Source organism: Pan paniscus, chromosome 5, assembly GCF_029289425.2.
Source record: "Pan paniscus chromosome 5, NHGRI_mPanPan1-v2.0_pri, whole genome shotgun sequence".
Taxonomy (NCBI): domain Eukaryota; kingdom Metazoa; phylum Chordata; class Mammalia; order Primates; family Hominidae; genus Pan; species Pan paniscus.
This window is the reverse complement of record NC_073254.2, coordinates 147504165-147516491: the sequence shown is the minus strand read 5'-3', so window position 1 is coordinate 147516491 and position 12327 is coordinate 147504165. Positions and strand designations below refer to the sequence as shown.

At 42.5% G+C, this 12327-nt stretch overlaps 1 protein-coding gene across 3 annotated transcripts in view; it reads left to right on the top strand.

Annotated features, from left to right (window-relative positions):
- Positions 1–513: 513 nt before the first annotated feature.
- Positions 514–12327, top strand: part of MTCL3 (MTCL family member 3) — a 46464-nt gene continuing 34650 nt past the window's right edge. Inside the window, exons 1-4 of one of the 3 annotated variants that reach the window (XM_034962820.3) lie at positions 514–1788; positions 3664–4852; positions 5318–5542; positions 7319–7477. In XM_034962820.3, coding sequence (XP_034818711.3) covers positions 3752–4852; positions 5318–5542; positions 7319–7477 — 1485 coding nt within the window. In that variant the 5' untranslated portion in view covers positions 514–1788; positions 3664–3751. The remainder of the gene's footprint in view (positions 1789–3663; positions 4853–5317; positions 5543–7318; positions 7478–12327) is intronic. The other 2 variants (XM_034962821.3, XM_055114106.2) reach the window with 2 other exon arrangements.

Here is a 12327-nt window from a genome sequence, read left to right as displayed (position 1 = left end):
GTATTTGAAAGAAAATAAGGAAATTATCTCAGTTTTCACCAGTATGCTTGAGTGTCCCCAGCACAGGGACAATTTCTTGATTCAGCTTTGCATCGCAGTACCTTGGACAGTGCCAGGCTCAAAATTGGCTTTTAATACCTATTTTGGAACATGAATGATTTTATCGTGATATCATATTTGTTTCATGTGTCTCTAAAGATAAGAATAACCAGAGCTTGAGCATGTTTTTATTTTGCTGTAATAATTGCTTTTATGCAAACTACTCCTAAATTGTTTTTATTTCACTTTTAATGCAAGATCAACACTTGGAAAATTGAATCTCTTAAGCCAAAATTCATGTTGGCACAAAAAGCTATTATTATTTCAAGATATCTTCTTCCTTTTACTTACAAAATCACCATATAAATGTAAGACAAATTAAATTTTAAAATGCCCTTTCAAAAGCAGTACTTACTTTTATTCTCATACTCAAGCTCACAAAGGAATTCTTAGAGGTAGAAGGGAGGCTCCCATGCCCCCCGCCCCCCACTGAAAGAAGAAACTGAAAAGAAAAAGAGAAAATTCCACTTAATTTTTAAAAATATTATTACTGTGAAACAGTATGGGTTAGTGTAAATTGTAAAGACATGTATATTCTGAACTCCTCTTTTTAAATGAATTCCCTTTTAGGCTGATATAATGTATTCTTCCTGGTTTCTGTTATTGTTCGCATGCACTACTATAAAGATTATGGATCCCAGCAATTACTCATTTTCACGGTAGAAACCGGCACTCAATAGAAAACAGGAAAACGTACTGAAGGCAAACGGTTCTGTAAAGGATCTCTGTGGGCCGATATTATTTCGGTTTGCACTAAATTAGTCGTGGCTTCGCAAGAACCCTTTGTCTGTGGGACGGTGGGTCCCATCATGGCAACCATTATCTATTCGTGGAAACGACATCTGATGACTCCGCCCGGGCTGGGGGTGGGGAGGGAGCACCGCGTGGAGAGCTCGACTGAGAATTAAAGTGAGTGAACAAAGAGAACTCCCAGCAGCCGCCAGCCAGCTGCATCAGGAGATGTTAGTCACGCCCGGAAGGCTGTTCTAGTCCGCCTCCTTGGAAAAGAAGCTCAAGTAAATAATTGATGGAGAATGACCGAACCCAGGACAAAGCTTTGCAGGAAACCAGTGCATCCGTGTTCGAGCGGTTTGGGGATCCTCTGCCAAGTACGGGATAAGAGAATAGAGCAAGGAGTTTGAGCGCTGCTGCCAATCTTCCATCTCGGGCGTGGCTCTGGCCTTTTTGTCTCTTTATCCCGCCACTCCCCACCCCCGTCCCCCGTCCCCCTCCCCGCCTTCTTCTCTTTCCTCTTGAAAGTAACCTCTCTTTGGTTACTTCTACCCTATCGTCCCTTGCAATCCCGCCTTCTCTCCTGCCCAGTTCGGTGAGGTCAGCTCATGAACATCTCTGCACTTCCTGGGGAGCGTCTGGCCCAGCTTGGTACCTCGCGTGTTAGCCTGCTGAGAGCTGCAGCTCCAGCCCAGCCGCGGACCGCCGGGAAGTCACCCGCTCTGTGGGCAGCTGAATCTTGACGTTACTGCCATTGTTTGGAGAAATCGAGTGGGTGTGGAACTGCGGCGAGCGAGCCCAAAGTCATGCTCAGCCGGAAAGTCGCATACAATAATATGAAGTTGAACTTTCCTCGGCGCAGAAAGGCACAATAATAAACCCTGAGATACCCGGAATATCAGAAGGAAAGTGCTGTTGATTTGTTCAGCTACTTGGAAACCTCGCCTCTGCTGAGAAGTGAGCAAGTTCTGGATTTCTAAAGGGTTGGGGATGAATGATGGGGTGGGTTAGCAGGCGGATAAAACTTGAGATTAAAAGTGTTGGTCTAAGCCGTGCCGGGGTTGGTTGGGTGATAATTTTCACCGGGAAAGCCTTGAAGAGATGCAGCGTCTTGTCACTTTGTGGGAACCACGTGACAGCAGCCGGATACCTTTGATTGTGGAGCCCAGTTACTGGAACACAAGCTTTCGCCTGGGTTAATGCTGTCTGAGGGCTGAGTTTAAAATTGGCTTCTCAGCTCTGGAATTATTCTGCCTGATTAAAAACAAAAATAAGTTTGCATTGGCAATATAAGTTAGTTAGCTAGACAATGTTAGTGCCACCCATGATGATAAACTAGGCCAGACATTCTAGTAGTATCGCGGCTGGGAGAGAAGATGTAGAAAACAAGTTGGTGGGCAATTTTCCCCCAATGTCTTCTTTGTTCACCTTTATATTTCAAAGTGAGTTGGAAGGAGGTGCCAGAAACAGAAAGGGAGGTGGATTAGGAACCCTTCGGTAATATTTCTTTATAAAATGAGGAATTACTGCATGCTAAGTTGTGATGCTAACAATAGATGTTAACAAGAATAATGCAAGTAAAATAACTGGCAGTAAAGTAATCTGCTCTCTGTATAGAACAAATATTGTTAAAGGAGAAATTTATGCCTAGTCATGCCCCTTTCAGTGCTTTAGACAGAAATAATTTTAAGGAAAAGGCAACTAATTGACTAGCTGCCTGGATCCCTAGGGAGAGGAACCCATGAGGCAGTAACTTGCTATTTTTCAGATTAAAGAAGCTAGTGACGGATTTATCTTGGAAATACACATACTGGAAATTGATCTTACCACCATGAGGGAAGATGCACCAGCCTTCTGGGTTCTGTCTCAGAATTGCTATATGGGAGGAAATGGGCACTTTAAAAAGTACAACTTTTGCCTATGATATGCGATGTAAGAAGATGGCTAAGAATGAAAATATTTTCTATCTAGCAATTACACTTAAAACTAAAGTGATTCATAAGACTACAAAACTGGGTAAGCATAGGAAAATTCATCACCAGAAACTTAGGAAACTGCAGAACTGACCACAACTTTTCCAAATGTATTTTAAAAATTATTTCCCAAAAGGGAAAAAATACGTTTTGGGGTTGCTAATAACTAACCCATATAGACAATTCTTAATGCTATTATTTTCTTGAAACTGAGATTGATTTAAAGGCATTCATTATTTATATTTTCTTTTAGTTCTATTATAAAGGAAGTTGGGTGCATTTTCCCAAAAACAACATTAAGGGTTGGAGCTGCCTGGGGAAAGTGTCATTTATCCATAGAAAATATTCTCTAGGAGCCCTACATCATAACCCTTTTCCTCTAATTGAACTTGGGAATACTAATTAAATGAAAACTTTCTCCAGTAAGCTAGGCTTTACATATGGATTTGATGGTGAGGAAAGCCAAAGTTGTAAAAGCAGAGTTGACAACTCTAATATATGGATATCTTTTCTTTCTGAAGGTTCTTTTACACTTTATCCTCTTTTCTTTTATATCTCCCTTTCCATCAATTCCTGTCTGACTCTGTATCTCACCCTTTCCAAAGCCTGCTACCATGAGAATGTAAGGTTCAGCTGCTTTCAGATCCGTCATTTTGCTGAGGTGGAGTGAGATGGAGACAGCGCCACCCTGGGCAAAATGAGAATTGACAGCCCTCCATCCTATTCCTAAAGACAGCCCTGCATCCTATTCCTAAAGTCAAAGCTTCTATTAAGCGCCGTCCAAATAGAGCAATATCACCCTTTGCTCTGCAAAAATTCAGACATGTTGTCTTCTTCTCTCCTTTTGTTTCTGTCCCAGCTTAGGAAGGAAGGTTGGCGGCGGTGAAGAGGGAAGAGGATGATCTAGTAATGGGCTCTTCCAAATCGCATCTGGTAGGTTCTTAGCCATGAGTCAGCCACCAACCGGGGGCGCTGCCCCTGCCACAGCAGCAGCTTCTCCCGCCGCTGCAGCCACTGAGGCTCGTCTGCACCCGGAGGGCAGCAGCAGAAAGCAGCAGCGAGCTCAGTCACCCGCTAGACCCAGGGACAGTTCGCTGCGACAGACAATCGCGGCCACTCGGTCCCCAGTGGGGGCCGGCACTAAACTCAATTCTGTTCGGCAGCAGCAGCTGCAGCAGCAGCAACAGCAGGGTAACAAGACCGGGAGCCGCACCGGGCCGCCCGCCAGCATCCGAGGAGGCGGAGGTGGGGCCGAGAAGGCGACGCCCCTGGCGCCCAAAGGGGCCGCTCCGGGAGCTGTCCAGCCTGTGGCTGGTGCTGAAGCGGCCCCCGCCGCGACCCTGGCCGCTTTGGGCGGCAGGAGGCCCGGACCGCCCGAGGAGCCGCCTCGGGAGCTAGAGTCCGTGCCCTCGAAACTCGGGGAACCCCCTCCGCTCGAAGAAGGGGGAGGAGGGGGCGGGGAAGGAGGAGGAGCCGGCGGCGGCTCCGGGGAAAGGGAGGGGGGCGCTCCGCAGCCGCCGCCGCCCAGGGGCTGGCGAGGGAAAGGCGTACGCGCTCAGCAGAGGGGCGGCAGCGGCGGGGAGGGGGCCTCCCCTTCTCCATCCTCCTCTTCTGCGGGCAAAACCCCAGGAACCGGCAGCAGAAACTCCGGAAGCGGCGTTGCGGGGGGCGGCAGCGGTGGTGGAGGGAGCTACTGGAAGGAAGGATGTCTGCAGTCTGAGCTCATCCAGTTCCATCTCAAGAAGGAGCGGGCGGCGGCGGCGGCGGCCGCGGCTCAGATGCACGCTAAGAACGGCGGCAGCAGCAGTAGCCGCAGCTCCCCGGTCTCTGGCCCCCCTGCCATTTGCGAGACCCTGGCCGTCGCCTCCGCCTCCCCAATGGCGGCGGCGGCGGAGGGCCCCCAGCAGAGCGCAGAGGGCAGCGCGAGCGGCGGGGGCATGCAGGCGGCAGCGCCCCCTTCGTCGCAGCCGCACCCGCAGCAGCTCCGAGAGCAGGAAGAAATGCAAGAGGAGATGGAGAAGCTGCGAGAGGAAAACGAGACTCTCAAGGTGAGGAGGGTGGGGGGACCCGGCTGGGGGATGGGAAGAGTGGGCCTGGGAGGATTAGGGCGTGTACCGGCAGGGATGAGAGGCTGCTAACCTGTTAGGGAACCTTGAAGAGGGAGGAAACAAGAAAGGAGGGAGGGGGTTTCCTAGGCCTTGTCTGAATTTGAATCTGCTCTCAGTAACGCGAGGTTTTCATTTAAATTCAAATCTGGGCCTCCGTTTCTCTAATTATAATGGTTTGTCACACTTCTTCCTGGAGAGAGGTAGAGTAAGAGAACGAGAGAGGGCCTAAAGTGGGCCTTTTTTCCCCAGTTTCCTCTTCTGTACTCAGCTCCTTGTCACTCCTGTCTCGTGGAGAGAGAGGGCAATTAAAGCTGAGAATGTGGAATTGGAATGGGGTGTGCACGGTGTGTGTCGGAAGGGCTGGAAGCGAGTTTGATTTTGACACGCGGCCTGTCACCGCCTCAGAACGAGATCGATGAGCTGAGAACCGAGATGGACGAGATGAGGGACACTTTCTTCGAGGAGGATGCCTGTCAACTGCAGGAAATGCGCCACGAGTTGGAGAGAGCCAACAAAAACTGCCGGATCCTGCAGTACCGCCTCCGCAAAGCCGAGCGCAAAAGGCTCCGCTACGCCCAGACCGGGGAAATCGACGGGGAGCTGTTGCGCAGCCTGGAGCAGGACCTCAAGGTCTGCGGCGCGGGGGCTCAATGGCGCGCGGCAGGGGCGGTGGGTGGGGACTTTGGCCAAGGGCTCTTTAGGCTGAGAAGTCTTCAGTGGCGACTGGCAAGGAGCCTTAGGGACACAGTTTCGTAGCGCTAACCACAAAATACTAGGGTCTCAGAAGGGAGAGAACTGGCAGGTGGCTCTAAAGAGTGCAGAGTGTGTGGAGGGCCTGGCAGCAAACGAGCTAAGTGTGCTCTCCTGGGAGCAAAGGTGGCTCTTCAAGAGGTGATGAGAAGAAGGCTCCCTTCTGGGCAGAAGCAAGGGCGTGGCAGAGCGCAGGCTCTAGCCTTTGATCTGCCCTTCAGTCTGTCTACTGAGAGAAGGCCGGTGGAATCGGGCAGTCAGGAGCTGCACTAAAAGGACTCCTCTGGGGGAGTTGAAACCCAAAATAGGAACTGCACTGGGAAGATACTAGAGTTAAGATTTCTTTCAGCAAGTGTCCACTCCACCTCCTTCTTCCAGGACTTCTTCCTTTCTGCACTTGCCACTTAGGTGACTCCCTGAGGAGGGGGGAAAAAAAACAGATAACCAACTTGCAGCCTGTTTGGTGTGAGGTAAATGAAATAATCTCATTTTTTTTAAGTGCAATTGTTCCTTCAGAATTTCTTCCAGTGGAAAAATCTCAACCTTGAAGTGCATTTTCTAGACAGGTGTGGTCTCCAGTTCAGTTTGACTGTAGGCAGATTCATTGACAATGCAAACTAGATATTAACTTAATCTCCTTGCACAACCAAATAAGTATACTGTTCATTGCATTAACTTCATTGGGATTTAAAGATCACGTGTAATCTTTGTTTTAAAGAAAGCTACGTGTAAACATTTTATGAAAGACGTATTACTTTTTTCCTTAACTTTTGTCGAGTGCTTAGTATGTACTAAGCGCTGTAGCAAACACTGTTACATACATTATTATTTCATTTAATTCTCAAGGGAAAAAAAATCTTACAATGTAGGGATTATTAAGGCACCATTTTATAGGTGCAGAAGCTACACCTTTTACAGAGGTTAAGTGCCCAGGCCTGGAAAACAGTTAATAGGTGCCAGGCTGACTCTCCACTCAGTCCAAAATCACAACCTGTGTCCTAAGCCTCTACACCAGACTGCTCCACTTTTCTTCCAAACCCTAGAATTTCCAGGATAATCTCAAAATATGAGGCAAAAATGCACAGTCATTCAAAAAATAATAATCTCAAGGACTAAAACTTTACTAAGATTAAGCAACTGGAATTCTAGTTATAAGACTGAAATTCAAGCCCAACCCACTACTTGTAAAAACTTCAATTTTTCATTCTTTAACATAGATTATAATGGAAACATCTACCTCATAGTTTTGTTGAAGTAAAGGAGATTTGTGAAATTTCTCTACATGTGATAAAATGCAATAGAACATTTGTTACCACAGAGTAGTGCAGAAGTTAAGGGAACAAAATTTAGAGCCAGATTGCCAGGCCTCTTAGCCCAGCAGTGTCTACTCATTAGCTGTGTGACCTTGACCTCTCTGAGACTCAGTTTCCTCATCTACAAAATAGAAGTAATAATAGTACCTATCCCATGGGATTTTTGTAGGGTTAAATGATTGATATATGTGAATGGCTTATATGTATACTTTGTGGAATAATGCCTGGCACATGGTAAACACCATATAAATATTGGGTTTTAATGCTTTCAATAGGAATACAATTTTAGCCCTTATTATATTGTCATTAATTATATTTTATTGTTACAAACACCTTAATTCAGGTTGCAAAGGATGTATCTGTGAGACTTCACCATGAATTAGAAAATGTGGAAGAAAAGAGAACAACAACAGAAGATGAAAATGAGAAACTGAGGCAACAGCTCATAGAAGTTGAAATTGCAAAGCAAGCTTTACAGAATGAACTGGAAAAAATGAAAGAGGTTAGTATTTGATTATTTCATGGTGTACTATGTATTTTTAGCCCTTTGAAAAAGAATCCCAAAGACTAATATGACTGTTAAAAAATTTCTTTTATGATTGCAGGACAATTTTTTACTCTTACCCAAATAGTAAAAAATACATGATTTCATACTAATAAATGAGTAGCAACGAAAGATTCTGACCTAAACACGGTATCTAACTCGACATGTACGAGCTTTGACTGATCTCTGTGTTTCATCTCTGTGTCTTCTAAATGTATGTTAATTAAATCAATTCCACAGCATATTAAATGCAAAGAGTGTCAAGCGTGTGAAGGAATGAGACTTGTGATAGTTGAGGGGAATAATTAGCCCCATGAGATTACTTACTATTGAGTTCATAGAACCATGAATTTTTAGGATGGAAAAGACTCTAAGGTCCATTTGATCTAATTCATTCATTGCTTGAAGTCTCTATATAGCAAAGCCAGCCCTTCCCACAATGTTCTAATGCTTACAATATCACCAGTGACTATCCCTGAAGATCTTTCACAGTAGCCAATTGTATCATATCATAGCTCTGTTTAAAGATTTTCCTTTTTTTTTACATGATATATATTTAATTGCAACTTTAGCCAGCTCATCTTAGTTATATCCTTTAGGGTAGAAGAGTCAAAGTTCTCCTTCATGTCAGCTATTTGAAGATTCCAAATGTATTTACCATAAGTCTTCTAAAAGAACAGAATCAAGGTAAAGAAATGGAGGAAAAAAGAGACAGAAACACCTATCAAGAAATGATTAGCTTTAAGATAAATAGCAATTTAATTAGAATTAAATTATACTTTTCTTTGATAGCTACCTGAACATGTACAATGCAACTTGTGAAAACTACCGTTGAGAAATAGCAAATGCACAAGTTGTCTTCCGAAAATTTTCCTCTGCTTGGATAAGCAGAATTCTAAAGAAAATTCTAATCTTTCCACAGACTGAGGTATTGACCCACCTGTCATTGCTGTGCTTATCTCAAAATGGTACAAAAATATAGTGCAAATAACAGTGCAATTATCAACAGTCTGATTAAGAATATGTCTTAGGACTTTGAAGAACACAGTTTCAGTGGAATAAACTATTTTTTGTGATCCGTTTACTTATATTATCCTGACTTTAAACAATTTTTAGCATAACAAAATAGTAAAAAAAATTTTAATGATATGAAATCCTTGGCTACTAGCTAGGAGTCGCTCTGTGCTATAGTAGAAAAATATGGAGACTGGGAGCTGTGTGATCTATTTTCACCAGTAACTGGGTGACTTTAAAAGGCCTGTAACTTGTACTTGTCTACTTTTATCCAGTTCTACACTGAAAGGTTGTTTTTGATGATTCTCAACATCTTTTTCTGGTATGTAAGATTTTCCTCATGAAATTCAGAACATTGCCATTTAAGGAATGGCAAAGATTTTTTCCCTAAAGTTAAAAGATCAAATATGAAATTAATATAGTTATAAGTATATATTTCTTCAACAATAATGTACAGTTGAAGGTATGTCAAAAATTGACTTTCATTTATAGAAAAAAAAAGTAAAGTAGGTAACTGTATTAGTTCTCTAGGGTAGCTGTAACAAAATACCAAATACTGGGTGGCTTAAACAGCAAAAAAATGTATTGTCTCACAGTTGTGCAGTCTAGAAGTCTGGAATCAAGGTGTTAGTAGGGCTGGTTCTTTCTGAGGGCTGCGAAGGCAGGATATGTTCCAGGCCTCCCTCTATGGCTTGTAGATGGCCATCTTCATGGTCACATGGCATTCTCCCTGTAGCTCTCTGTTTCCAGACTTCCCCTTTTTGTAAGGATATCAGTGATATTAGATTAGGGTCTTCCCTAAGGACCTCATTTGACCTGCCTGGGCTCAAGCAATTCTCCCACCTCTGCCTCCCTAAGAGCTGGGATTACAGGCATGAGCCATCACACCTGCCCCTCATTTTAATTTGATTACCTCTGTAAATACCTCTGTCTCCAAATGAGATTTCATCCTGAGCAACTGGGGGTTAGGACTTCAATATATGAATTTGACAGGGAGGGTAGAAGGAGAGAACAGAATTCAACCCACAGCAGCAACAATCTAATAGCTTCCTGTGAGCAAGCAAAGAGAATGTTCATTGTCAGTCTCATAGGCGCCATTCCCTATTCATACGTTACTTGTGCTCTCTCATATTCCTTGAATGTTTTAAATTGTAAACATTCAAGTACAAACAAACTTCGCTTGATTACCGGAGATAAAAAAGAAATGCCTTTAATTTGGTATCATGTGAATGTTTTAAGTGGATACCTGAAAAATTGTACTTAAGAATGGCATAAGAGCTTTCTGATTTTCACTTTACTTCCATTAAAGGGGAAAATATGCATAGACTGTCTATCCATTAGCCAGAACGATGGGACCTCTCCTATCTTAAAATAAAAGCCAAAATAATCTGGCCACCAGGAGGAAAGGGTAGAGCTTGGGAATGTCCTCAGGAGATTGTAAAGATGCGTTTCCTTGATTCTTTTGCTCACACTCTTCCCTGTGACTATTTCCTCCTTCAGGGCTCTATTTCTGGGTTGGGAGAATGCTGTTCCAGCACCAAGCAGTGTGGGTATATATGTTCATACCAAAGAGGCAATTTGATTCTCCTTGGAGTTACAAAAAACCAAATGTCAATGCCTGATTAGGGAATACAACAATAAAAGTAAAAATAATTTAGGAGTATATATGCAGAACATCAGCCTTTAAAGTAATCTTTTATTAGGAAAATGGCATTCACGATTTGAGAAGATGGAAGGTGGTGGGGAACAGAAATAAAAAAAAACAGGAAGGGAGAAAGAGTGGAAGATAAACATCTGGAAGATACTAAATATAATAAAGGAAAACCAAATAATATTCTGGTAGGAGTTCTCTATAATTATCCATTTGAGGTTGACCTTCATAGTGTTCAGAAAAATGTCAGAAATAGAAAAAGTAGTTTAACAATATGTTTAGAAATCAGAAATGTTTCATTCAGATAAGATTTTTGCAATGGTAATTTTATGATGCTCTAAAACGGTAAATATTAAAACTGAGCTGCAATTATAACTGGTTTACTCTGTGGATAACGGTTGTAAGCTACTCCTTGGATGACTTGCAACAACTTCAGTTAACCATCTGCTTCACTGGTTGTAAAATGAAAACATATTCAAGCCCTTGGTGAGTGTTAACCAACTTGGTTAATTTGGTGAGTGATGAATTGTCATCCCTTCGTGTCATTTTTTTAAAGGAGAAAAGTAGAACCAGGCCAAGCTCTCCATTAAGAGAAAAGACACTAGTTATAAAGTCAAAAAATCATAGAATATACTCTAGAGAAGCAATCCTCCAATTCCAAGATTTTAGATCTTTACATGGAGTCATATAGATGTTGAACAGCACCGCTGGGACCAATAGACCATCTGCTACAGTTTAGAACTGTTTGCTAAAAATTTAATTAGCTTCAAGGGTATTGACCAATTGCTCTCAGGACTGGTGGCTGCACAAGGTCTTGTGCACCTCCTCACATCTATCTGTCTATCTTCTCCCCCTGAGAGGATGGAGTAGGCACTTGGGAGTAAGAAGAATTGAGTAGAGGCAGGATAGAGGTAATTAGCTGCATCTATTGCATCTCATTGCTTGTATTGAAATAGCTGATGTTTGACCAACTGCAAACAAGAGGGACCTCTTCGAATGCTGCCTTCGAATCTTAATAGCATTTTCATCCCAATTATAAAACACTGATTGCTACCAGCACTATGCTTTCTTGCTGTAGAAGAATGCCTTTACCTTTCTGTAACCTGTAGAAAATGGCATTCTATCTTTCAACATTGCAAATGATCAAAGAGACAGAGGTTTTTAATTAAAGTTACGTCATGTAAACAACAACTAGCTCTTTGAACGCCAGAATGGGTTCATACACAAATAGGATAAGGTGAGGTTGTGGAGGAGGCTTTGGACAATGCATTCTCTGTGAGAGGTGAGTTTTTGCTCCAGTTAAATTGAGGATCACTGCCTGTCATGAGGTTCTGCTGCTGTAGCAGTGAACTTTATTTTCAAAGCTTTGAAACTCCTTGTAATCATCAGGAGAAGAAGGGTCATCTGGTGTCACTTTTAAGGTCTGGTGCTTGTTGAAGTGTTGATAAGAGACATTTGAGCAAAGAATTCACCAACAGAGGAGCAAAGAAAAAGAGTAAGATGATGATGATGAGAACTGTTTATCAGATCTTTTTTCTTTTCAGAATCTGTACTCCTTATATTGTCTCATACCTCACCCATACACAAGATTCTTAAAAGAAAATAATTTTCTTAACTTTTCCCAGTCTTTGCTCCAGAGGGTTCTTAACTGGCCTACTGAAATAGCACCATCTATCTTGGACTTTTATTTTTTGTGCACTTGGTATAATAGATCTTATTTATTACAATGAACTTTCATTCTAGAACACAAAAATAATTAGTACTATAAATTTTAACAGCGTCTCTGTTATTCTTGTTTTTTAGAGTCCCTTGAGAGTATATCTGTATATCCAGATTCTCTTTACAAATGGAACAGTTTAATAGGCAAATTCTGTACTATATATTTACAATTACCTATTTATTTTCTTATATAAAATAAAGAACTGATCATAGCTACACTTGGTTCTAATAGGGAATGTTTACCTGAATAATAAAATGTGAAAAAGAAATGTTGAGTGATAAATCAGCAAAGAAGCATTCCAAGAGACGCTTTAATGGGGCATTTCTTGCAAATATTTTCCCCTGGTTCTGGTAGTTTACTTAACATTTTAAAATAAAACTGTAGTCATTGATATTTTAAAATGAAATGGCCACACATATATTT